The following is a 24,722-nucleotide window of genomic DNA, read 5'->3' as shown; positions in this document are numbered from 1 at the left end:
CCGACATCTCACCCCCCACATGGCACTGCTGTTCCTGGGGCTGCAGGAGGGATGAGGAGCTCTGTTATCCGGGGAGAGGACAGTGGACACTCTGCTCGGATGGATGACAGCCAGTGACAGCTCTCCTTTTCATCTTGGTGTCACCCCCTGTGATGGTGTCACCCGGTGTGGCCCACACCCCCCGCACCCCCCTAGTGAACCCACTGGTACCGGTGGCTTTAGATCAGATGACATTCTCCGTATCCACTTACTTTTGGCCAGATAGGACACCTGCTGGGATCAGGAGGAGAGGACCCCTTCTGACAATCTGACACCAAAACTGTCATCTGCTTAGGCAGGCCATATTATGCAATTTTCTTTCCTTCAACCACAAGTTAAAGGAAAGATAATTTCTCATTTCCCCCATCAACATTGACTGTGAATCACTCCTGCTGCTCTATTTTATTCTGACAGTGGAAGGTTTCTCAGCCATCAGAATACAATGATCACTCCTGACGGCTACAGCTGCTGGCAGTGGTTGAACAAAAAAAGCTGATAGGCTGGTTGTATTAAGGTCAATCAATAGCTCAACTTCAGTAAAATTAGCCTGCCCATAGATGGATCGCAATTCGTCAGGTTCTCTAGGAATTTTGATCTATCTATTGCCGGCCTTAGGGAATTGTGGCCAGTTTCTGATGAACAGGATAAAAGTCACTCAGTGTGTGGCCCTGTTGGTCGCCTCTCGCCTGACATTCCTTGATTGAAAAAAATTAAAGGACCCAGGTGGAAAATTGTCAGCCAAACAGCATTTGATTCCAATCAGATTGCACATACTGTTCAGATATTTTGATAATTGGCAGGAACGGCTGTCAGAATACAATGGCAGCAACGGGAGATTCGTCTAGCCATGCTGTACAGCATGGATGAGGGAATCAGTTAGATTTCTGCCTGACATGCAGGTTATGCACCCAGAAAAATTATATAGAGGACCTTAACTCTACCACAGACACTGGAGTGGTGGGATAAACATGGTGGTAGACGGGAATTTTATGAAATCAGTGGGTCTGTGTGCAAGATCAGAAGTTGGGCCCCATTGATTCATAAACAAAATAAAATGTGGTGTACTTAAAGTGTTACTAAACCCACAACAGTAAAATCAGTCTGTATATGCAGTAAAGCATGCTTGTTATACTCACTGTGGAATCTAAGGGGTTAATCCTTTGCATTGTGTAAAAAGGTCATTTAATCCTTTCTTCTCTGTTCCTCCCCTTTTTCAAACAACCACTTCTTATCTCCTGATAAGGCAGACTGAACCGTAGGCATTTGCAAATGCTCAGTTTGGTGTGTATTGCTAGAGAGGTTTTTTTTTTCCTTGGGAGAGTGCCTGTGATTAGCACAGGGCCATTCAGCACTGGTTAGACAGAGGTCAGGCGTTTTGCATCCTCTTAGAGCAGAAAGAAAACTTCTTATCAGCTTTAGCTAGTGCTGGGCTGGGCACTGATAGAAGCCACAATACTGTTTTAACTTCTGGTGAGAAAAGGTATTTAGCAGTTTATATTTACTAAAATAATTGCACTTCCATGTTCTGTGTACTGTGGGACACCAGATATAGTCGATGCAGGAAATAGTTGCTAGGAAATAGTCGATGCAGGGTCCTGGGTTTAGTAACACTTTAACTTTGGATGCCATAGTGAAGAGTGAGCATGGTTTTTATTCTGCCAGGGCTGTTGCCAGGATTGTAAAAAACCTGGGGCACCTTTGGGAACTTCAAGTAGCAAAGTAATGCGACACGCATAACGTGCCAAGGCAAACAGTGGGTATGGCCATATTGTAATAATGGTGGGAGGGGAGTAATCGGTGTGGTTAAATAAAACAATCCCGAGTATAATCTTCCCCAGGCTGGTCTGTTCCCTAGTGCAATCCCTCCCTCCTCCCAGGTCAATCTGTTCCCCAGTATAATTGCCCCCCAGGTCAGTCTGCCCCCAGTATAATCCTCTTCCCCGGTCAGTCTGTCCCCAGTATAATCCTCTCCTCAGGTCAGTCTGCCCCCAGTATAATCCTCTCCCCTGGTCAGTCTGTTCCCAGTATAATCCTCTCCCCCGGTCAGTCTTTCCCCAGTATAATCCTCTCCCCCGGTCAGTCTGTCCCCAGTATAATCCTCTCCCCAGGTCAGTCTGCCCCCAGTATAATCATCTCCCCCGGTCAGTCTGTCCCCAGTATAATCCTCTCCCCAGGTCAGTCTGCCCCCAGTATAATCCTCTCCCCAGGTCAGTTTTTTCCCAGTATAATCCTCTCCCCAGGTCAGCCTGTCCCCAGTATAATCCTCTCCGCAGGTCAGTCTGTCCCCAGTATAATCCTCTCCCCAGGTCGGTCTGTTCCTCAGTATACTCCTTCCAAGCCCCCCTCAGGTCAATCTGTCCCCCAGTACACTCCCCCAGATCAGTCAGACTGACCTAGGGAGATTGTACTGAGGGACAGACTGACAGTCTGTCCCCCAGTAAAATTCCCCCCCCCCAAAGTCAATCTGTCACCCAGTATAATCCCTCCCCCCACGTCAGTCTGTCTCCCAATATAAACCCCACTCCCCCAGATCAGTCTGTCCCCAGTATACAATCCCCCAGGTCAATCAGACTGACTGAGGGCGATTCTACTGAGGGACAGACTGACCCCCAGTACAATCCCTGCAATAGTTGATTCTTTTAGGCCCAGGAATAGTTGCGCAAATGTTTCACTAAAATTCACTAAAATCATTATTAGCACACATAACATAACATAGCTTACAAAATTCCTTTTAAACTCCTACTAAGGCCTCGCTCACGTGGGGTATACTAAATTGTACACCTATTTGAGGGCTGTGTTTATGAGCCAAGGGATGCCCAGTGTTCATGTAGTCCCATTCATATCAACTGGGGTGCATCTGGTGCATGGACACAGTTGCCTCTACTAATCTGACATCTATGTGGGTGCAGGTGCACAGCCCAAATGTAGACAGTGTTCAGAGACATGCGCCCGCACGGATATCAAATCAGCAGCAGCTGCAGCTGTGTCTGTGCACCTGATGCTTCCCCATTGACATGAATAGGACTGCCTGCATGGGGATGCACAGAACACCTGTTCCTCCCCTGTGTGGGTAAACAGCCTTGCATGGGTGTGCGCTGTAGTATACCTTATGTGAACGAGACCCTACTATGTTTTTTGTTTTTTAAATAATGTTATTCTTTACTCTTTTACTGTTTTTTTTTTAGGGGAGGAGGGAGCATGGGGGCATTGGTGAAACATCATTGGTCTAAACAGCCCTCTTGATATCTCTTTTTTGATACAGAGAAAGGGGCTGAGGACAGAGTCCTTAGTGCCTTTCTCTGCAGCTTGAGCTGCACTGCATATGAATGAATAGAAGCTCCTATTCCTTCACAAACTGAAGCATAGCAAACACCGTTTACTATGCTTCAGTGATGAATGGACACATGAACGATCGATACTGATTGCTCACTGTGTTCATTCAGGAAGAGGATGGTAAACATGACATGTTACAACCCAATTCCAAGAACTCTAAAAATTCTCCTTTGTGGTAGGGATGTATCTACACTGCTTATTTAGTCTAGGGGACAGCAATGGCATTTTTACCTATCCAATCCTTTGCTCCCCTGGCAGATGACACTCCCCCATACTCTGGTGGTGGACTGTCACTTGGCATCTTCATGTCCAGTGCATGCGGGAGAAGAGGCTGTAGGAACCAGCGTAGTGCAGAGGAGCCTGCAGGAGCAGAGGATCGAGATGGTAAATCTGCTTTTCCAAATCCCCTTGACAGAAACAAGCACTTAATCCTCCCACTGCGCAGGTGCAGCCCCACCGCAATGGAGTTCAGCTTTAAAGAAAGCACATATTTACAGTTACTGGATTTGGTTAATTCTGCTTAATGCATTTCTTTTCATTTTACAGTATTTCCCAGAGTAAAATGAGCTCACTGGGAGGGTTAACAATGATCAAAGCCTTTGGACAGTGTCAGTGCTTGGAAGACATCAAGTAAGTTGTTGATGATTTATAACAAATGAAGGTATCACACAGTAGGGTGAAGATATGGAAACATTCTCAATTAATCGGTGCAAGAAAGACTAGTGAGGTGCAATGAACTATAACTAGACATGTGCAAAACAAAAAAAATCCATTTCGTTTCAATTCGAAATCTAGCAAATTTTGTGTAGTTGGATTTGATAAATTCGTTCAATTCGTTTTCAGGATTCATTTTGGTAATTCGAATTAAATTCAAAAACATTTTGGCCAAATTTGAAAAGTCGTTCACATTCGAAATTGATTCAACCGAATTCGAAATCAATTCAACAAATTTCGAAAAGTCATTTGAAATCGAAAAGATTTCAACCAAATTCGAAAAAATTCGACTGAGTTCGAAAAGTTAAGCTAAGTTAATAAAAAAAATAAAAGTCAACAACTACAAAAACTGTAGCTGCTGAGTTTTAAAAAACAGACACCTACCTGTCCTTCGATCCTGTGGTGCCCTCCCCCACAGCCAGTTTCACTGGCCACCCTGTGTTCCTGGATCCGGCATCTTCAGTGTGGGCACCCAGCTGGACAGCTTGTGGCTTCACTGCTCATTGCACTTGTGTGAGTAGCGCTGGGCTTTGTGAATGATCCCGTAGTCTTGTGGGACCTGTCATGTGTCCCAGAAGACCACAGAGAGGGAGGGGGGAGGACAACTTCCACTTCCAATCACCTAGGCGATCGCAGAAGAAGTGGGAGTAGGTACCACCTGTCAATTTCGGGTACCTACACCTCCCCCCCTCTACCCAAAGGTGCCAATCCTTAATGGGGAGCGGGGAAGCAGTCCTTAAAGCGGAACTTCCCCTTTTGGGTGGAGCTCCGCTTTAAATACAGTCAGGTCCATAAATATTGGGACTTTGACACAATTCTAACATTTTTGGCTCTATACACCACCACAATGGATTTGAAATGAAACGAACAAGATGTGCTTTAACTGCAGACTCTCAGCTTTAATTTGAGGGTATTTACATCCAAATCAGGTGAACGGCGTAGGAATTACAACAGTTTGCATATGTGCCTCCCACTTGTTAAGGGACCAAAAGTAATGGGACAATTGGCTTCTCAGCTATTCCATGGCCAGGTGTGTGTTATTCCCTCATTATCCCAATTACAATGAGCAGATAAAAGGTCCAGAGTTAATTTCAAGTGTGCTATTTGCATTTGGAATCTGTTGCTGTCAACTCTCAAGATGAGATCCAAAGAGCTGTGACTATCAGTGAAGCAAGCCATCATTAGGCTGAAATAGCAAAACAAACCCATCAGAGAGATAGCAAAAACATTAGGCGTGGCCAAAACAACTGTTTGGAACATTCTTAAAAAGAAGGAACGCACCGGTGAGCTCGGCAACACCAAAAGACCCGGAAGACCACGGAAAACAACTGTGGTGGATGACCGAAGAATTCTTTCCCTGGTGAAGAAAACACCCTTCACAACAGTTGGCCAGATCAAGAACACTCTCCAGGAGGTAGGTGTATGTGTGTCAAAGTCAACAATCAAGAGAAGACTTCACCAGAGTGAATACAGAGGGTTCACCACAAGATGTAAACCATTGGTGAGCCTCAAAAACAGGAAGGCCAGATTAGAGTTTGCCAAACGACATCTAAAAAAGCCTTCACAGTTCTGGAACAACATCCTATGGACAGATGAGACCAAGATCAACTTGTACCAGAGTGATGGGAAGAGAAGAGTATGGAGAAGGAAAGGAACTGCTCATGATCCTAAGCATACCACCTCATCAGTGAAGCATGGTGGTGGTAGTGTCATGGCGAGGACATGTATGGCTGCCAATGGAACTGGTTCTCATGTATTTATTGATGATGTGACTGCTGACAAAAGCAGCAGGATGAATTCTGAAGTGTTTCGGACAATATTATCTGCTCATATTCAGCCAAATGCTTCAGAACTCATTGGACGCCGCTTCACAGTGCAGATGGACAATGGCCCAAAGCATACTGCAAAAGCAACCAAAGAGTTTTTTAAGGGAAAGAAGTGGAATGTTATGCAATGGCCAAGTCAATCACCTGACCTGAATCCGATTGAGTATGCATTTCACTTGCTGAAGACAAAACTGAAGGGAAAATGCCCCAAGAACAAGCAGGAACTGAAGACAGTTGCAGTAGAGGCCTGGCAGAGCATCACCAGGGATGAAACCCAGCGTCTGGTGATGTCTATGCGTTCCAGATTTCAGGCTGTAATTGACTGCAAAGGATTTGCAACCAAGTATTAAAAAGTGAAAGTTTGATTTATGATTATTATTCTGTCCCATTACCTTTGGTCCCTTAACAAGTGGGAGGCACATATGCAAACTGTTGTAATTCCTACACCGTTCACCTGATTTGGATGTAAATACTCTCAAATTAAAGCTGACAGTCTGCAGGTAAAGCACATCTTGTTCATTTCATTTCAAATCCATTGTGGTGGTGTATAGAGCCAAAAATGTTAGAATTGTGTCGATGTCCCAATATTTATGGACCTGACTGTAGTTTTTCGAATGTTTGTTCAATTTTGTCTTCGAATTCAAATTTGTTTCCGATCTTGTTTTCGAATCCCAGTTTGTTTTCAATCTTGTTTTAGAATTCCAATTTGTTTTCACATTTGTTTTTTAATCGAGTTTTGGCCGAATTTTGTTTTGTTATTTCGGATTCATTTACATTTGTTATTTTTGTCATTCGGAATTCTGATACATCCAAATCTCCGAATAACAAAAAAAGTGTCCAAAATTCTATTCGGAACGAAACGAACTGCACATGTCTACCTGTAATCCACTGCAGCTAATGATATGTCAGTATACTGGGATATGTTCCTATTGGTTGCTGTGGCTTAGTGCACTAACTTACTACCAAAATTAGTAAGTTCAAAGGTCAAGGTACAGGAAAGAGGCTCTGTAGTTTGTTCAAAGTGATTGTGATCCAGATGTGAGAACAACAATATTTGCATATTATACATTATTTTACATCATTTACATTTACTTAGTATTGATGTGTGAAATTATTTCTCTGCTCCATGACATTCTATCAAAAAACAATTATCAACATTAATTGCGATTAAAATGAAATGACAAAGTGGCTTGTATGCCAATTACAGTATCTCCCAGAAGTGAGTACACCCCTCACATGTTTGTAAATATTCTATTATTCTATCTCTTCATGTGACAACACTGAAGAAATTACACTTTGCTACAATGTAAAGTAGTAGCAAAAGGGGGAGTTCTGCTTTAAGTCTTTGTCCCCCGCTTCGTCTGTGAGTATGTTTTTATGATTTAATTCCTACAATAAACCTTGGATAATGCACTAGGTGTGTGCGCCACCTGTTTTCTCTCTACCCCGCTCCCCATTAAGGATTGGCTCCTTTGGGGAGCAGGGGGGGGTACCCGAATTAGACAGGTTCCCACTTCCGCTGCAATCGCCTAGGCGATCGGAAACGGAAGTTGTCCTCCCCCCTTGCTCCCTGTAGTCTTCTGGGACATGTGACAGGTCCCAGAAGACTACGGGGTCATTCACAAACCGCAGCGCTTCTCACGCATGCGCAGTGGGCACTCGACTGTGAAGCCGCAAGCTGTCACAGCTTGGTGCCCACACTGAAGATATCAGGGGGAGAAGATGGCCGGTGAAACCAGTGGTGGTGAGGACATCACTGGACTGAGGGACAGGTAAGTGACTGTATTTTAAAAGTCAGCAGCTACAGTTTTTGTAGCTGTTAGCTTTTATTTTTTTTTTCAGGCGGAACTCCGCTTTAAATGTCCCTCTCCTGAACGCAGAAGAATTGTGTTCAGGAGATGAACGCCTTGTCCCAAAACGCAAAGTGCTTGGGCATTTATTCATTTCAGTGGCAAGTACTCTGGCCAATGAAATGAATAAACAGCCAAGCACTAAACTCAGTACCTTGTTTACAAGCATTTTTCAGTGGCCAGGAGAGTCCAGGCAGCAAAAATGATTGTAAATCCATGTAAACATGCCTAAGCACTTACCAATGTTTAGCGCTTGGACGTTTATTCATTTCATTGGCCAGAGTACTTGCCATTGAAATTAATAAATGCCCAAGCGCTTTTCGTTTTTGGCCAAGGCGTTCATCTCCTGAACACAATTCTTCTGCGTTTAGGAGAGGGACTATAAACGGAGTTCCACCTGAAAAAAAAAAAAAGTCAGCAGCTACAAAAACTGTAGCTGCTGACTTTTAAAATACGATCACTTACCTGTCCCTCGGTCTAGCAGTGTCCTCACCACCGCTGGTTTCACCAGCCGTCTTCTCTCCCTGGGGCTGGCATCTTCAGTGTGGGCACTCGGCTGTGACAGCTTGCGGCTTCACAGCCGGGTGCCCACTGCACATGTGCGAGTAGCGCTGCGCTTTGTGAATGCCCCTGTAGTCTTCTGGGACCTGTCACGTGTTCCAAAAGACTACAGGGAGGGAGGGGGACAACTTCTGCTTCCAATCGCCTAGGAGTTCGCAGTGGAAGTGGGAGCGGATACCTGTCAAATTCGAGTACTTGCCATTAAAATGAATAAAACGTCCCAGCTCTAAATGCGGGTAAACGTGGCTAAACGAGGGGTATCTTGTTTATATGCATTTTTGCTGCATTTGGCATTTATCTGAAAATGTTCCAGTGTACATGGAGCCTAATAACCTCCCCTTACAACATCAAAAGGCTGCAAGCCAAGCTCACAAATGCTGTGCGCATGAGAAGACGAAAAGATCCAGATGGCTGCACTCTTCAAATCCACTTGTATTGAGAATAATCCATACGAAGCAACATAAAATCAGCAAGGAGGTACAGCAGAGGGGGGGAGGATACTCACAGTGCTTAATCATAATGGGTTATGATTAAAGAGGAGTTACACCCAAAAGTGGAAGCTCCACTTGTCTGCCTCCCCCTCTCTGCTACCACTTTTGGCACCTTTTGGGGGGGGGGGGAGAGGGGAGCGGGTACTTGGTTTTGACAGGTACCCACTCCCACTTCTGGCTCAGTTTGCCGTGGCAAACTGACCTGGAAGTTCAACCCCCCTCCTTTCCCCACAGCCTTCTGGGACACTTCACAGGTCCCAGAAGACTGCAGCCCATTCACAAAGCGCAGCACGCTTCACGCATGCGCAGTAGGAAACCAGCTGTGAATCCACAAGGTTGCACTGCTGGTTTCCCTTAGTCAAGAAGGTGGCGCCAAAACCCAATAGCTGATTGAAGAATTGGCTCAGGTAAGGACACCGCTGGATGCCTGGACAGGTAAGTGTCCTAATAGTATTTGTAGCTGCTGACTTTTAATTTTTTTTGGGGGGGAGATCTGGAACTCCTCTTTAAGTGCTGTGGGTAGAGCGGAGCGCTTTAACCTGTGTTTCCTCCAGCTGTACCTCCAGGCTGATTTTATGCTGCTTTGCATGGATTCTTATCAATACAAGTGGATTTTTAAAGGATTAAAGAGTGCTGCCGTCTGGCTCTTTTAGAGCTGATTCACACATGTGCGGTGCGGATTGAAGCTCAGGTTTCTCAGCCAATTGATACAGTAGTTGTTCAGCGCTTCAGGTCAGGTTTACGTCAGGTTCAGGACAGGATTAGCTCATTTTATCCTGTTCACACATATGCAGTTTAGAAAGTTAATAGAAGTCAATAGCCTGTAATTAGCAGCTGAACCTGAAGGCACTGCTCAGAAATCGTACATGACTCTTTTTTAAACCGCACTGCAACAGCAGTGTTTTTACTGTGATCAGTGTTTTTACTGTGATCAGTGTTTTACTATGAATGGTGTTTTTACTGTGATCAGTGTTTTACTATGAATGGTGTTTTTACTGTGATCTGTGTTTTTACTATGAATGGTGTTTTTACTATGATCTGTGTTTTTACTGTGATCTGTGTTTTTACTATGATCTGTGTTTTTACTGTGATCTGTGTTTTTACTGTGATCAGTGTTTTTACTATGAATGGTGTTTTTACTATGATCTGTGTTTTTACTGTGATCTGTGTTTTTACTGTGATCAGTGTTTTACTATGAATGGTGTTTTTACTGTGATCAGTGTTTTTACTATGAATGGTGTTTTTACTATGATCTGTGTTTTTACTGTGATCTGTGTTTTTACTATGATCTGTGTTTTTACTGTGATCTGTGTTTTTACTGTGATCAGTGGTTTTTTCTGTAATCAGTGTTTTTACTGTGATTGGTGTTTTTACTGTGATCAATGGTTTTTACTGTGATTAGTGTTTTTACTGTGATCGGTGTTTTTACTGTGATCTGTGTTTTTACTGTGATCAGTGGTTTTTTCTGTAATCAGTGTTTTTACTGTGATCGGTGTTTTTACTGTGATCAATGGTTTTTACTGTGATTAGTGTTTTTACTGTGATCGGTGTTTTTACTGTGATCAGTGTTTTTTTCTGTAATCAGTGTTTTTACTGTGATCAATGGTTTTTACTGTGATTAGTGTTTTTACTGTGATCTGTGTTTTTACTGTGATCAGTGTTTTTTTCTGTAATCAGTGTTTTTACTGTGATCAATGGTTTTTACTGTGATTAGTGTTTTTACTGTGATCGGTGTTTTTACTGTGATCGGTGTTTTTACTGTGATCAGTGGTTTTTTCTGTAATCAGTGTTTTTACTGTGATCGGTGTTTTTACTGTGATCTGTGTTTTTACTGTGATCAATGGTTTTTACTGTGATTAGTGTTTTTACTGTGATCGGTGTTTTTACTGTGATCAATGGTTTTTACTGTGATTAGTGTTTTTACCGTGATCGGTGTTTTTACTGTGATCAATGGTTTTTACTGTGATTAGTGTTTTTACTGTGATCGGTGTTTTTACTGTGATCAATGGTTTTTACTGTGATCAGTGTTTTTACTGTGATCGGTGTTTTTACTGTGATCAGTGTTTTTACTGTGATCTGTGTTTTTACTGTGATCTGTGTTTTTTTCTGTAATCAGTGTTTTTACTGTGATCAATGGTTTTTACTGTGATTAGTGTTTTTACTGTGATCGGTGTTTTTACTGTGATCAGTGTTTTTTTCTGTAATCAGTGTTTTTACTGTGATCAATGGTTTTTACTGTGATCGGTGTTTTTACTGTGATCTGTGTTTTTACTGTGATCGGTGTTTTTACTGTGATCAGTGGTTTTTTCTGTAATCAGTGTTTTTACTGTGATCGGTGTTTTTACTGTGATCTGTGTTTTTACTGTGATCAATGGTTTTTACTGTGATTAGTGTTTTTACTGTGATCGGTGTTTTTACTGTGATCAATGGTTTTTACTGTGATTAGTGTTTTTACTGTGATCGGTGTTTTTACTGTGATCGGTGTTTTTACTGTGATCAATGGTTTTTACTGTGATCAGTGTTTTTACTGTGATCGGTGTTTTTACTGTGATCAGTGTTTTTACTGTGATCTGTGTTTTTACTGTGATCTGTGTTTTTACTGTAATCAGTGTTTTTTTCTGTGATCTGTGTTTTTTAACTGGTGACTTTTGTAGAATTGGGTTGTCAGTGACCCCTTGCGTACAGCGATGGTAGTCAGATGCCACTGCAGATTGGCTCATGCAGCCCACACACTTCCTTGCGGCTCACCCCTGTCAGCTGCTGTTTATTTCATGGCATCGCAGTCCTGGGGCATCTGATGACATCACCAATGAGGCGGATACACAGACAGGCACTGAAAGGTTGCTATAGCAACTTCCTTTTTAGCAGCAAGTGAAAAGAACATTTTATTTTGTTAGCTGTGAATGCCAGAGCTAATATCCTGTGTGCTGACCTATGTTATTGCCAAGTGCAGGCTGCACCCAGCACCAGGCTTCTGTCACTGGGATTTAAATGTTCCCCGCACAAAAATCCTGCACAGCTTTCCCAGCCATGTGTGTGCTCGGCTTGTGCGGCGCATACTATATTATTTGTAAAGCGAATATATACCCATTATTATTATTATTATTATTATTTCTATTGTCTGGCAGTGCTGTGGAAAGAAAATAGGTCTGATTCATGAAATCTGGAGCAAAGAAAAGTGGCAACGTGCTCTATACAATTGAAGCGACAGATGCAAACTTACAGGAAATTCTGTGATTCTCTTTGTCTCTGTCTAATAACAAACACACTTTCAATAGAATTGATCAAAACTAGAGCAGCCAGGATCTGGAGCAGCTGAGCATGGCAACCAATCAAATTTCGAATCGTGCCCTGTTCATGCGAACCGCTGCAGGTGCAGGGCCGGATCTAGCCTATCTGGTCTGGGGAGCAGTAAAAAAAAGTCAGGGGGCATAATACCAACACTGTGTGTGAGTCACTGAGAGTCTGTCACACAGTGTCACGACCTGGGAAACACTAGTATGTATCAGGCTGACACAGAATCTGTCCTCCTTGTATCAGATGTCCCTAGCAGAGTCCTTTAAATCAGAAGTCCTCATCAGAGGCCTCCTTTACATTCAGTTTCCATCAGCTTGCCCCCTTACATTAGGTGTTCCCATGAGAGTACCTCCATCAGAGTTCCCCCTTACATAAACTGTCCCCAACAGAGTGTCCCCTTACATCAGGGTCCCTATCAGAGTTCCCCCTTACATAAACTGTCCCCAACAGAGTTCCCCCTTACATCAGGGTCCCTATCAGAGTGCCCCCTTACATCAGGGTCCCTATCAGAGTGCCCCCTTACATTAGGGTCCCTATCAGAGTACCTCCGTACATCAGGTGTCCCCATCAGGATGCCCCCTTACATCAGCTGTCCCATTAGAGTCCCTATCAGAGTCCCCCATACATCACATGTCCTATCAGAGCCCCTATCAGAGTTCCCCCTTACATCAGGTGTTCCCATCAGAGTGCCCCCTTACATCAGGTGTTCTATCAGAGTCCCCATCAGAGTGCCCCCTTACATCAGGTGTCCCCATCAGAGTGCCCCCTTACATCAGGTGTTCTATCAGTCCCCATCAGAGTGCCCCCTTACATCAGGTGTCCTATCAGAGTTCCCATCAGAGTGCCCCCTTACATCAGGTGTCCCCATCAGAGTGCCCCCTTACATCAGGTGTCCCCATCAGAGTGCCCCCTTACATCAGGTGTCCCTATCAGCGTGCCCCCTTACATCAGGTGCCCTATCAGAGTCCCCATCAGAGTGCCCCCTTACTTTAAGTGTCCCCATCAGAGTGCTCCCCTTATATCGATTGCACCCTTCTGTGTGCCTCCTCCTTACATTAACTGTCTGCATCAGACTGGCTCATGGATTAGAGGATGCATTTTCAGAGATCTGGGGGGGGGGCACAGAGCTAAAACCTGGGTGGGCACAGCCCACCCCAGAACCCCCCTAGATCCAGCCCTGTGCGTGTGTATGTTAAGTTAACAACACCCCGAAATCGGTCCGCAAAACATGGTGCAATGTGCAGAATTGGATCGCATGGGTGTGAATACCCATGCGATCCGATTCTAGTGCGGACCAAAAAAAGGGTCCTGCACCTTTTTGGTACGGATACAGTGTGATTTGAGCCATACAAAATGTATGGCTCAAATTGCACCACACAGAATTCGCATGTGATTTGCACAGGAATGCAGTTCCTCTGCGAGTCACATGTGATATGCTGCACCGCACAAGTGTTAACACAGGCTCAAAGCTTAACTGAACAAGCTGAAGATAGAAGCTGATTGGTTACTATGACCAGCTGATCCAGATTCTGTTTGCTCGAATTTTGATAAATCCCCCACTTTGTTCATGGCTGCTGCACAGAGCTAAAGTATTCAGTCTTGAAACTGGCCTATTTTTACCACACTGTTCCGTGTTCAATTCATAGTTTCTGAATGAAGCATTTGTATATTGGGAATGTGTAGGTGGTAGTAAAATGTAAAGGATTCATTGAAATTGGATCCATTCTATTTATCTTATTATACTAATTTTTCCTTAGGGCTGTTTGTGTTTCTAGGGAAGTCCATAGCTCCCAACTGTCCATTTTTTTGAGGGACAGTCACTAGTTTAGAGCCAGGTTCCCCATCTCTCTTCATTACACAGTTGTCGCTCTCTTAAGCTGACCAAACATGGTTCAAAGTCCGAAAGATCTTTTCCTAAGACTTTTTGTTCGAATTTCGCACCATTAGTGGGTCACAGAAATGGCCGATTTTCATGTGAGTCGAGTGATCGGGCATGTTGAAAAAGTTTTGAAATAGGAACAAATTTCGAATCAATGATGGGAGAATCGTGCGAGAAAAATAAAAATAAATGAGCATGAGCTGTGACCTGGAAAGAAAAGAAAATTCTTGGCCATGAAAATTCTTTTCTGTGACAACATGAGATGAAATTGAAGGCTTGATTGTTTGAATTTCGAAATCAAAAATGTCTGATTTTCTAAAGAAAATGTGTTCAGAGTTCGACCCATGTGTGGCCTGCATTAGACCTATTTATAGATTTATGTGATTAAATGTATAAATTAATTAACAAAAGGCATTTTTTTTATTGTAGAATTTACATCCAAGTTCTAAATTATTTGATTGCCAAGTGTTAAAGGCTAGTGTTAGTGAAAAATAGTACCAAAAATGCAATTGTGTATTTTCATGATTTCTTTATTTTGTAGTATTCCTTGTTTCTGATTTTGACCATTTAGAAGATTGAAAATACAAATTTGTCTTAATCTGCCTTGTTTGCCGGGTGTGCGTTCTTCCTATATACAGGTGAAACTCGAAAAATTTGAATATCGTGCAAAAGTTCATTTATTTCAGTAATGCAACTTAAATGGTGAAACTAATATATGAGATAGACTCATTACATGTAAAGCAAGATAGTTCAAGCCGTGATTTGTCATAATTGTTATGATTATGGCTTACAGCTCATGAAAACCCCAAATCCACAATCTCAGAAAATGAGAATATTGTGAAAAGGTGCAATATTCTCAGTTCAAAGTGTCCCACTCTAATCAGCTAATTAACCCATAACACCTGCAAAGGGTTCCTGAGCCTTTAAATGGTCTCTCAGTCTGGTTCAGTAGGAATCACAATCATGGGAAAGACTGCTGACCTGACAGTTGTGCAGAAAACCATCATTGACACCCTCCATAAGGAGGGAAAGCCTCAAAAGGTAATTGCAAAACAAGTTGGATGTTCCCAAAGTGCTGTATCAAAGCACATTAATAGAAAGTTATGTGGAAGGGAAACATGTGGAAGAAAAAGGTATATAAAAGGGGTAATCTTTTCCAATGAAATCAAACTACAGAGCGCTAATCTAGCCATTTCTCTATCTATCTACAGTTGTGCTGAAAGGTTTGCATACCCTGGCAGAAATCCTGAAATGTTTCCATTGATATTGAAAATATGACTGATCATGCCAAAAAACTGACTTTTATTTAAGGATGGTAATCATATGAAGCCATGTATTATCACATAGTTGTGTGGCTCCTTTTTAAATCATAATGATAACAGAAATCACCCAAATGGCCCTGATCAAAAGTTTACGTACCCTGGAATGTTTGGCCTTGGTATAGACGCACAAGGTGACACACACAGGTTAAAACGGCAAATAAAATGTTAATTTCCCACATCTGCAGCTTTTTAAATGGCAATTAGTGTCTGTGTATAAATAATCAATGAGCTTGGAAGCACTGAGCAGGCTAGATCGTGAGCCAGGGGGAGCAGAAAGGAACTGTCAAAAGAACTCCATAACAAGGTAATGGAACTTTATAAAGGATAAAGGAAAAGGATATAAAAAGATATCCAAAGCCTTGAATATGCCAGTCAGTACTATCCAATCACTTAAAAAGTGGAGATTTCTGGGATCTCTTGATACCAATACAAGGTCAAGTAGATCAAGACAAATTGCAGCCACAACTGCCAGAAGAATTGTTTGGGATACAAAGAAAACCCACAGGTAACCTCAGGAGAAATATAGGCTGCTCTGGAAAAAAAAACAGTGTGGTTGTTTCAAGGAGCACAATACGACGTTACTTGAACAAAAATGAGCTGCATGGTCGAGTTGCCAGAAACAAGCCTTTACTGCATGAATGCCACAAAAAAGCCCAGTAACAATATGCCTAACACCACCTTGACACATCTCACAGCTTCTGGCACACTGTAATGTGGATAGATGAGACCAAAATAGAGCTTTATGGTCACCATAACTGCTGTTTGAAGAGGGATCAACAAAGCCTATAGCGTCAAGAATACCATCCTCACTGTGAAGCATGGTGGCAAGATGAATGCAGCATGTTATCAGAAAATACTGGCAGACAATTTGCATTCTTCTGCATGAAAGATGCACATGGGATGCTCTTGGACTTTCCAGCACAACAATGACCCTAAGCACAAGGCCAAGTTGACCCTCAAGTGGTTACTGCAGAAAAAGGTGAAGGTTCTTGAGTGGGCATCACAGTCTGGGAAGATCTAAAACGTGCGCATGACCTGGAGGCATTTTGCCAAGACGAATGACCAGCTATATCAACTGCAAGAATTCCGGGCCTCATAGACAACTATTACAAAAGACTGCACATTGTCATTGATGCTAAAGGGGGCAATACACAGTGTTAAGATGTTAAGAAGGAAAGGTATGCAGACTTTTGAACAAGGGGCATTTCATTTGTTTACTTGTTGCCAGGTTTAGTTTTATGATTGTGCCATTCTGTTATGACCTACAGTTGAATGTGACTCCCGTAAAAAATAAAAGAAATGTGTTTTGCCTGCTCACTCTTGTTTTCTTTGGTATGGTACATGCTGTATATTACCATTTCTGCAGGGGTATGCAGACTTTTGAGCGCAACTGTATCTAGAGAAGTGGTATCAGCACTCAGTCTCAATGTATATGCCTTGGTGTTCAACACACAGAAAATAATACGGCCAGAGGTAACGTAGGCGCTCAAAGGACTCCCAGCAGAAAATGATGAAAACAATAACAGGTATCTGAAGTAAACTTGCCACACCATGGCCGATATAGAACATAGTGAATGAGGCCATAACTTCCCCAAACTGGAGCTGAATGATGCTTTATAGGCTTCAACAAAGCTTGGCAATAGCTCAGAAAATGCTCTTTTACAAACTGAAACCTGAGTGAACAAGGCCTTAAAGCAGAATTCCGGGATTTTTTTTTTTGCCTGTACAGTGAGGCTGTGCCCGTGCTGCATGGGTCAAATGTTCATTTTGTTCTAAGGCAGAGGACACAGAAGATATAGTCACCTGACCTGCCAATCCTCCCCACACAAGACCCATCCTTTCGGCTCCTGCCCCCTGTGGTCCAGCGGTCTTGTAAATGGTCTGTTCCTGACGTCAGCACACTCAATGCACGCTCCATAGACAGGAACAGTCTATTGCCGGACCGTGGGGGAGCGCGGTTTTTTGTAGGATCAGGTGAGTAAGCTTAGTCCTCACCCCTAGAAAAAACAAGCAGCTGATCCATGCAGTGGGGGCACAACCCAACTGCATGGTAAAAAAAAAACAACTTTAACTGAAGTTCTGCTTTAAAGTTTAGAAACTGAAGAACATTCTTGGTTGCTCTACATTTTTTCCTATGGCAACTACATCATTTTGATTTCTTTCCACCATCGACTATAAACATGTGTTTTTCATACACAGGCTACAGTCTTGTGGTCTTGAGGATGTACCCGGAAATCAGCTTATGGATGCTCTGGTCTCTTGTCACAGGATTGAACACATCAGGTAAATGGCTTTTCCCTCTGCTGTGTAGCAAGCAGTTCCACATTGCCATAGAATATGCTGAAAAAATATTAGAACATTTTACTTGCTAAGTGTAGTGAAAGACAAGCATCTGTTTTGTTAGGGAGAAGAGGCAGTTATATAAAGCTTGCAGCCTTTCAATATCATGGTCCCCAAAAATAAATCGCGAGCAGACAAACATCTAAATGGATTGCATCGATTGAGAGCTGATTGTGATACATTGAATGCACTGCCCATGTGTGGATTATGAGGGTGCGCACTCGCTCCTGTGATGTTTGGAGCAAGCATTTAATATATGGAGTACCCCAGGTTGGGGGAATGATAACTATATGGGAGTTTTTTTCAGCCAGACTTTTGATGCTGCAAATGATATGTACAGTAAGCATGTCACTTACATACTGTAAGTCAATATTTTTCAAAGCTGCTCATTTTTTTTTTCACTACCGGGGACTGTTGTCTGCATAGCCACCTTTCTGCAAAAGGTGAAATTAGCCATTAAAGTATAACAATGTTTTTATAAGTGGTAGTAAACTGCAAAAAACTAAAATAAAAAAACTTTTCCATGCAAGTTAAGAGCATAATGTGCTAGTATGCATCGTAGAATTCCCTGTCTCGGCTCCCCAAGGCTTTTCTCCCAGTTTTCTTTCCAGGTTCGTGGGCTGCAGCCATTTTACTGGCTGATCCACAATGAATTAACTCCTGCGCGCTTGGCATGGCTCTCTCAATGGACGTCAAACCGTCCATTGTGAGCGCAGTGCACATGCACCAGTGACATCACTGGTGTCGCTACAGTAAATATCTCCTAAATGGTGCATGTTTAGGAGATATTTACTGTACCTACAGGTAAGCCTGTAATCAGGAGAAAGAGAAAAAAAAGACTTTACCACCACTTTAAGTTTTGGATAGAGTAGGGAGGGATTACGTTTTTATTGTTATCTCCTGATTATTAAAAATTGAAAGAAAATCCAAATCCTAACTGGATAACATTTAGTTAGATTAACCATTTCCTGCAGCTATATGCATATATGTGGCCTTTAATGCCGAGCGGCTGCATACTGTATATGTATTCCTATGTAAACACTTTACTTTGCTGAGAGTGCGCTCCCTGAGTGCTCCCAGCATAGCCATTCGCCGGTTGGCGAATACTGGAAAGCTCCCTATACATACTTGCGATCTGGAGCTTTCCAATCATGTGACAGCTGCGACTGCCAATCACAGAGGTCACATGATCAGAATGTCTGCCTCCCGGCAATTAGAACCTGTTAAAGAGCCGGGAGGCAGCAGCGGGAAGGGGGTTAAAGTATTACTAAAGCCAAAACATTTTTTTCCATTTTGGATAGAGTAGGGAATGGTTAAAACCTCTGTCAAGCATTATTATTTATATTATGTGCTGTCTATATTTCATTGAGAAGATTTCCCTTAACTTCCTGGCCTGTAGACACAACAGAAAATGACAGAGAATCTATCCAAAGTAAGGGGAATTGTCCCCTGAATAAGCATCTTCATTGGACCATTTCTCCCCATCTCCTGTTTGGGTATCAACTTATAATGTAGGAATTTCCGTCACCTTTAGTACTGGTGACAGTGGTTACAAGGACTGGTAGGCAGGGTGAATCTCCCTAGCAGGGACATATCCATGGATACAAACCTGGTAGGGGTTCTATCCCCTTAGTATGCTATCCAAAAAAATAATGCAAAAGAATTGCGTATCAAAATTAATTGCCATTCTTTTCAAAAAACGTTTTTGCCAATCCAGCCAGGATCAGCAGCCCATCATTGTTTTGGATCAGCTTCCTGATAGTGATAATGGTGGACCAAGCCTGAGCAATGTGTGTCAACACTTTTGTGTCTTCCCTAGATGTGTCAACACAGGAGGAAGGCCATTGTCACTTCATAACAAGAAATTCCTGAACAAGGACCTTCATAGCAGGATCACCAATTATTCTTTAAACGAAAGCTTCAGATTTAAACATACTGAAAACAATTTGTTCAATAGCAACAAAAACAAGCACTGATGATGTAGTAGAAACTGCATAGGGTTATTGAACAGACAGACAGCACGCACTGCAGCCTTCCACCTGAAGCCACCCCGCTAACGCATTTCACCCATGACATTCTCTATGATTAAGCCCTTTCATTGGTAAAACACATTCGAGGGTGGCCTCAGATGGAAGGCTGCCATGTGTGTTGTGTTCAATAAACCTCTCTGGATTTCTGCTACATCACAACCTTGTCTTTGTTAGATTTGGTGGTGTGGCGCATGAGTGGGCTTCTGGGCTTCAGTACCCGGCTGGTCCACAGGATGGAGAAGGGTATAGGTAGATTTGAGCAATGAGATGTGCAGAGATCAGATTGAAAACTGCCATTGAAATTAAGTTAACATATTATGGCTTATGAGATTTTACCTGGGTTTACATCTGTTTTAGTGACAATATTTACAAGGATACATCTTATTTCTTAGTAATATTTTAGTAAGTAGGATAGGTTGATATATATTTTAGCTTTATCTGGAAATCCCACTACTGAAAAAGAAGCACGTGAAGGCATGTTATTTGTTGACTGGGAAAACTAATAGTCTATACTTGTGAATGGAATGCTAAGAAAGGTCAGTGAGAAGGTATAACCCAAATGGTTATGGTGAGAAGGAACTAAAGGAACCAAAAAGCCCTTCACCGAACCTTTGTGTAGCTCAGTCTTGTTAGAACAGGAGGTATTTATGAGTCCCATATCCCAAAAATAAGGTAATTAGTTCTCATTTCAGGATAAGGGACGGAGCCATGGAGATCATTCCTTTATGTGCCTTTAGCCAACTATGCATGACAAACTGTTGGTGTATAATAACATAGATAAGGCCTAATATTCTGAGTGCACAAGGAATGAAGTAATGATTTGCATGGTTTTGCTTACTATTCTGAAAAGAAAAGTCCCTTCAAGTGATTGTAAAGGGATTTTCTTTTTAATAACAAACCTGTTACTCTTACCTGCTCTGTGCAATGGTATTGCACAGGGCAGCTCTGTTTTGTGTGTCCATTGCTGATCCACTGAGCCCCCCACACCTTTCTCACTGGCTGTAATAGACATTCTCAGAAGCCAGTGGGTCCTGTTTCTGCCTCTGAGCCAGTGAGAAGAGAGAGTAGCGATTCAGCTCTCAGGCACAGCCCTGAATTGAGATCCGACTCGGGTAAGTATAAAGGAGGCTGCACACACTGCACACAGAAGGTTTTTTTTTTTTCCCCAAAAAATGTTTTTATTAAGAATAAGGCATAGCAAAGCAAATACAACTACGGATCACAGTCCAAGAATAGACACAGTAAGCGGTGTCCCGTATCGCAGACGGGTCAGACATATAGATTACAATGCAATCATATCGTAACAATGCAGTAAGACAGATGTATATTACATATCTGCAGATATGACAAATTTACTAGACGAGGTAATGTAAATAGTGAAGGGAACTGACCCATGTAATAATGAGCTTTTATGATGAGGGGGTACAAAGTGTCGGATAAGGATAGCTTTGAGAAGGTTGTGTGTTCATTATTGTGTATCCGGATTAGAGAATGTGTGTTACCTAGAAGTATTTGCGCCTGTAAGAAAGTAACTGCTGTATTCTGCTGAGGAAATGTGGATGATGTGAGTATTTACTAAAGGAAGAATAAAGATAAGCCTGAGAATATAGATCAGGTAGAGAAAGGAATGTGAAGTGGTGTAATTGGAAAGGGGGGGGGGGCAAAGGGAAAAAAACAAAAAAACCAAAACCCAATAATAATAATAAATTGATTAATTATTCCTGCACTTCTCCCTCATCCCCCCTCCCCTCTCCCTCTCCCTCCCCAAAATAAGAATTTGGGGGAAGGAGAAGACACAATGGAAGGACAGACAAGTGTGGCGAAGTGGATCATATTCTTGTGTAGGAGCCGAGCTGGTAAAGTCATCAGGTAATTTAGCAGATAATATGCATAAGGACAATCAATATGGCAAGATATGGGTCAAACACTCCAATGCCCGTTATGCAACCAGTTTTCAACCCATCTAATTGTAAATCTAAAATCTCCTTAATGAACTATGCATTCTCTGAAACATCATTACGTATAACCATTCAGTCTGGGGGTCTAGATTGGTCATGTAGTGCTGTTGCACACAGAAGGTTTTTAACCTTAATGCATAGAAGGCATTATAGTATAAAACCTTATGCCTTTAGAACCACTTTAATTCCTGTGATATGTAATAGAATGATACATGTAATTATCTTCTAAGATGACTCTACTGTGCTGTTCTAATAGAGATCTGTACATTTTAGCAGAAGTGCAAAGTGCACATGGAAAACGTTGTATGGCTTACACTGCTGTGACCAATGCACCCAGCATTGGAGTGTGGAGCAAAGCCAAAAAGGAATACTTTGAACTGCTAGACACAATCATTCATTACCTTCAATAAAACTGAAGTGTTGCAGAATCTGTTGCAGCATAAACAGCTTTATCTGAAAAAGCATCAGTCTGATGGTTCATACGCTTACTATGCAAAGGGTAAGCATCAAATAAGGTTTAGGCCTTCCAAATCTGTCGTTATACCGCTTGGCAGCTCAAGTTGTTCGGATGACTGCCTAGAACATCGTTAATTCTTCTATACCCTGGCTGCATTTTGAATCAATAGCAATTAGTTTAGTTCACCCAGGGTTCTTATTGAACTCTGTGGGAGGTTTTATCAAGAAAGATATCTACAGAAACAGACACCTATCTAGTGAAAATATAGGAACCTTTTAGCTAAGAATTTGCAGTGGTGTGGTTGCAATTCTAGACAGTCAGCTGTGTACTTTTTGTAAACATCAGTGGCAAATTTTTGATTATACTCTTTAGAACAGCCTTTCTAAACCAGGGTTCTGTGGAACCCTCCAGAGGTTGCTGGGTGCTCCTTGAGCAGGGAACAGTTTCTGACACTCAGATAAAATTGCCACTGAAACCAATAATCTTTTTTGCTATCTGTAGGATGGGGATTCTTCCCACAGACCCCAAATGTAAGGAGCATTCTTCTCCATGACATCACATTAATGTACAGTGAGCTGTAGATGCTGTATTTTTAGCAGGGGTAACCAGAGACCGGAACACTATTTCAAGGGTTCTTCTGAGAAAGGCTGCCTTAGAAATTCTCCATGTAAATCAAATGTAGCACTACCCCCTTAGGAGCTGCTGAAGATTTGGATTCCCCCTATAGTCCTGCACAGCCAGGTAACACGCATTTTCTTCCAGCCTTCCACTCCAGAGACAGTAAATAGTCCTTGAACTTGTTTTTTTGTGATTTTTTTTTTTAAAAGGGATTGATAACTTGGATGGGGACGAGGGATGCCAGGGATGCCCAAGGAACTGTTAAACTGAGGACAACATCCTGGAACTATGTACAAATGCTCAGAAGGGTTTCTCTTCTTTGGAGAACCATACAGCCTCTCCTGACGTACCACCTCAGACGAAATCTCCTCTTCACCTGGGCTGCCTCTTTAAGATCAGCTGTCCCAGATGGGGGCTAGTCAGGTTTCCCACCTGACTGCCCTCTCCTCTTATCTGGCCCAGGGGGTGTGGGTTTACTGTGGGATAGGCTCCTTCCCTGCTTCCAGGCTGTCCTCCCTACGGGGACAGTTGAGACTTAGAGATCCTCCCTTCCAGCTCTTCTGCCTGTAGGTAAGCCCTCTCCTGGACCCCCTCTCAGGCTGCACACTCCATTTTACTCACTCCATCTTCCACCCAAACTCTCCTGCCACTGAAGAGGCTCAGTCACTCTTAAGGACTGTTCTGACCCCATGCCAAGCCTCCTGCGTGGGGATTGGTCAGGACCCTTAAGAGTGCAGACCAGCTCCTCCTCGCCCCCGCCCACCAAGTTCTAGAGACTTCTCCAAGCCTCTAGATCAGGGGGAGGTATCAGGGAACTAATCTGCAGAGCCTCTCAGCCCTGACCCAAATTTGACCCCTCTAACTATCTCCCTGGCTGCTACTCAGTTTTCTAACTAAAAAAATATAAGCTAGCTGCCCCTGGCTAACTAGGAGAGTGCTACACACATGTGAAGTATAGACATGATCAGGGGCATGTTTTTTAATAACACCAGTACTGGCCTCATATTACTGACCTATTATGCCAGTGGTCCTGCCCTATCCCAGTCAACTGGAATCACACGAAAGAGGTTAGATCCAGGGCTCAATGGGGCAGAGGAGCTAGAAGAGTTTGCCATTCTGTGTCTGTACACCTAAAACTGATCACCTAAAGACTGAGCAAACTGCTGGCAGTTCCGTTCAAGGTGTGCATACCTAGTCTGGTTGGACTGAAGGTATACTTTGCTAAATTCTACTAACAAAAATGCATAAAATTATATATACCACAGTATACAGTACACTATTCACCTAGATCGTAAGCTCTAATGAGCAGGGCCCTCTGTTTCCTCTTGTACCAAATTGTATTGTAAGTGTATTGTCTACCTTCATTTCAAACTGTTGGCGCTATATAAATCCTGTATAATAATAATAATATTCTATATTAACAGATGCACAAACTGTGCAGGAACAACAAAAAATAGAGACCCAGCCAGACTGCACTAGCAGGCAGGACAGCCACCTAGAACCTTAGTTTACATGTGACTGTGTTATTGATAGCCAGCACCATTATGTAAAGGTGGCTTTGTGCCACCCCTAGAATCCTGACGCCCCAGGCCGTGTCCTATTTGGATTATGTAGAAAACTACCAAGCCAAAAATGGCAGCCACTCAGATCAAATTTTAACTAGCAAAAGGAAGAGAGCACATGAATAGGACTTGTTTGTTATATTTCAATGCAGAAACCTGTCCCAAATTGACTCTGTTCTGCATGAGCAGCAGAAGGGGGCCTTTATGAATCAAGCTGCAATTGTACAGTAACTGCATTTTATAAACCAAGTCTCTCCAGTTTTGCACTACCTTGCTGTGCATCAATGGAATTCATTACACTCATACAATGGTACCTCTGTTGTTTATCGTCTAGTAAAACAAGTAAGTTACAAGTAGGCACGGTGGCAGGAATTGGCGTTATGAAATTTCAGATGCTGGAACTGTATTCAGGCAGCCGCTGTTTAAAGTACCACTAAAGGCAAAA

At 42.6% G+C, this 24,722-nt stretch overlaps 1 protein-coding gene across 1 annotated transcript in view; it reads left to right on the top strand.

The window, feature by feature from the left end:
- The window catches only part of NLRC5 (NLR family CARD domain containing 5), a 193,366-nt gene that overhangs the window by 141,965 nt on the left and 26,679 nt on the right, over positions 1-24,722 (top strand). Inside the window, exons 39-40 of the mRNA XM_089689793.1 lie at positions 3,919-4,002; positions 17,512-17,595. Coding sequence (XP_089545919.1) covers positions 3,919-4,002; positions 17,512-17,595 — 168 coding nt within the window. The remainder of the gene's footprint in view (positions 1-3,918; positions 4,003-17,511; positions 17,596-24,722) is intronic.

This window comes from Staurois parvus, unplaced genomic scaffold (assembly GCF_062004578.1).
Source record: "Staurois parvus isolate SC_StPar_1 unplaced genomic scaffold, SC_StPar_1.0 ptg000498l, whole genome shotgun sequence".
NCBI classification, from domain to species: domain Eukaryota; kingdom Metazoa; phylum Chordata; class Amphibia; order Anura; family Ranidae; genus Staurois; species Staurois parvus.
This window is presented reverse-complemented; position numbering and strand designations above follow the sequence as displayed.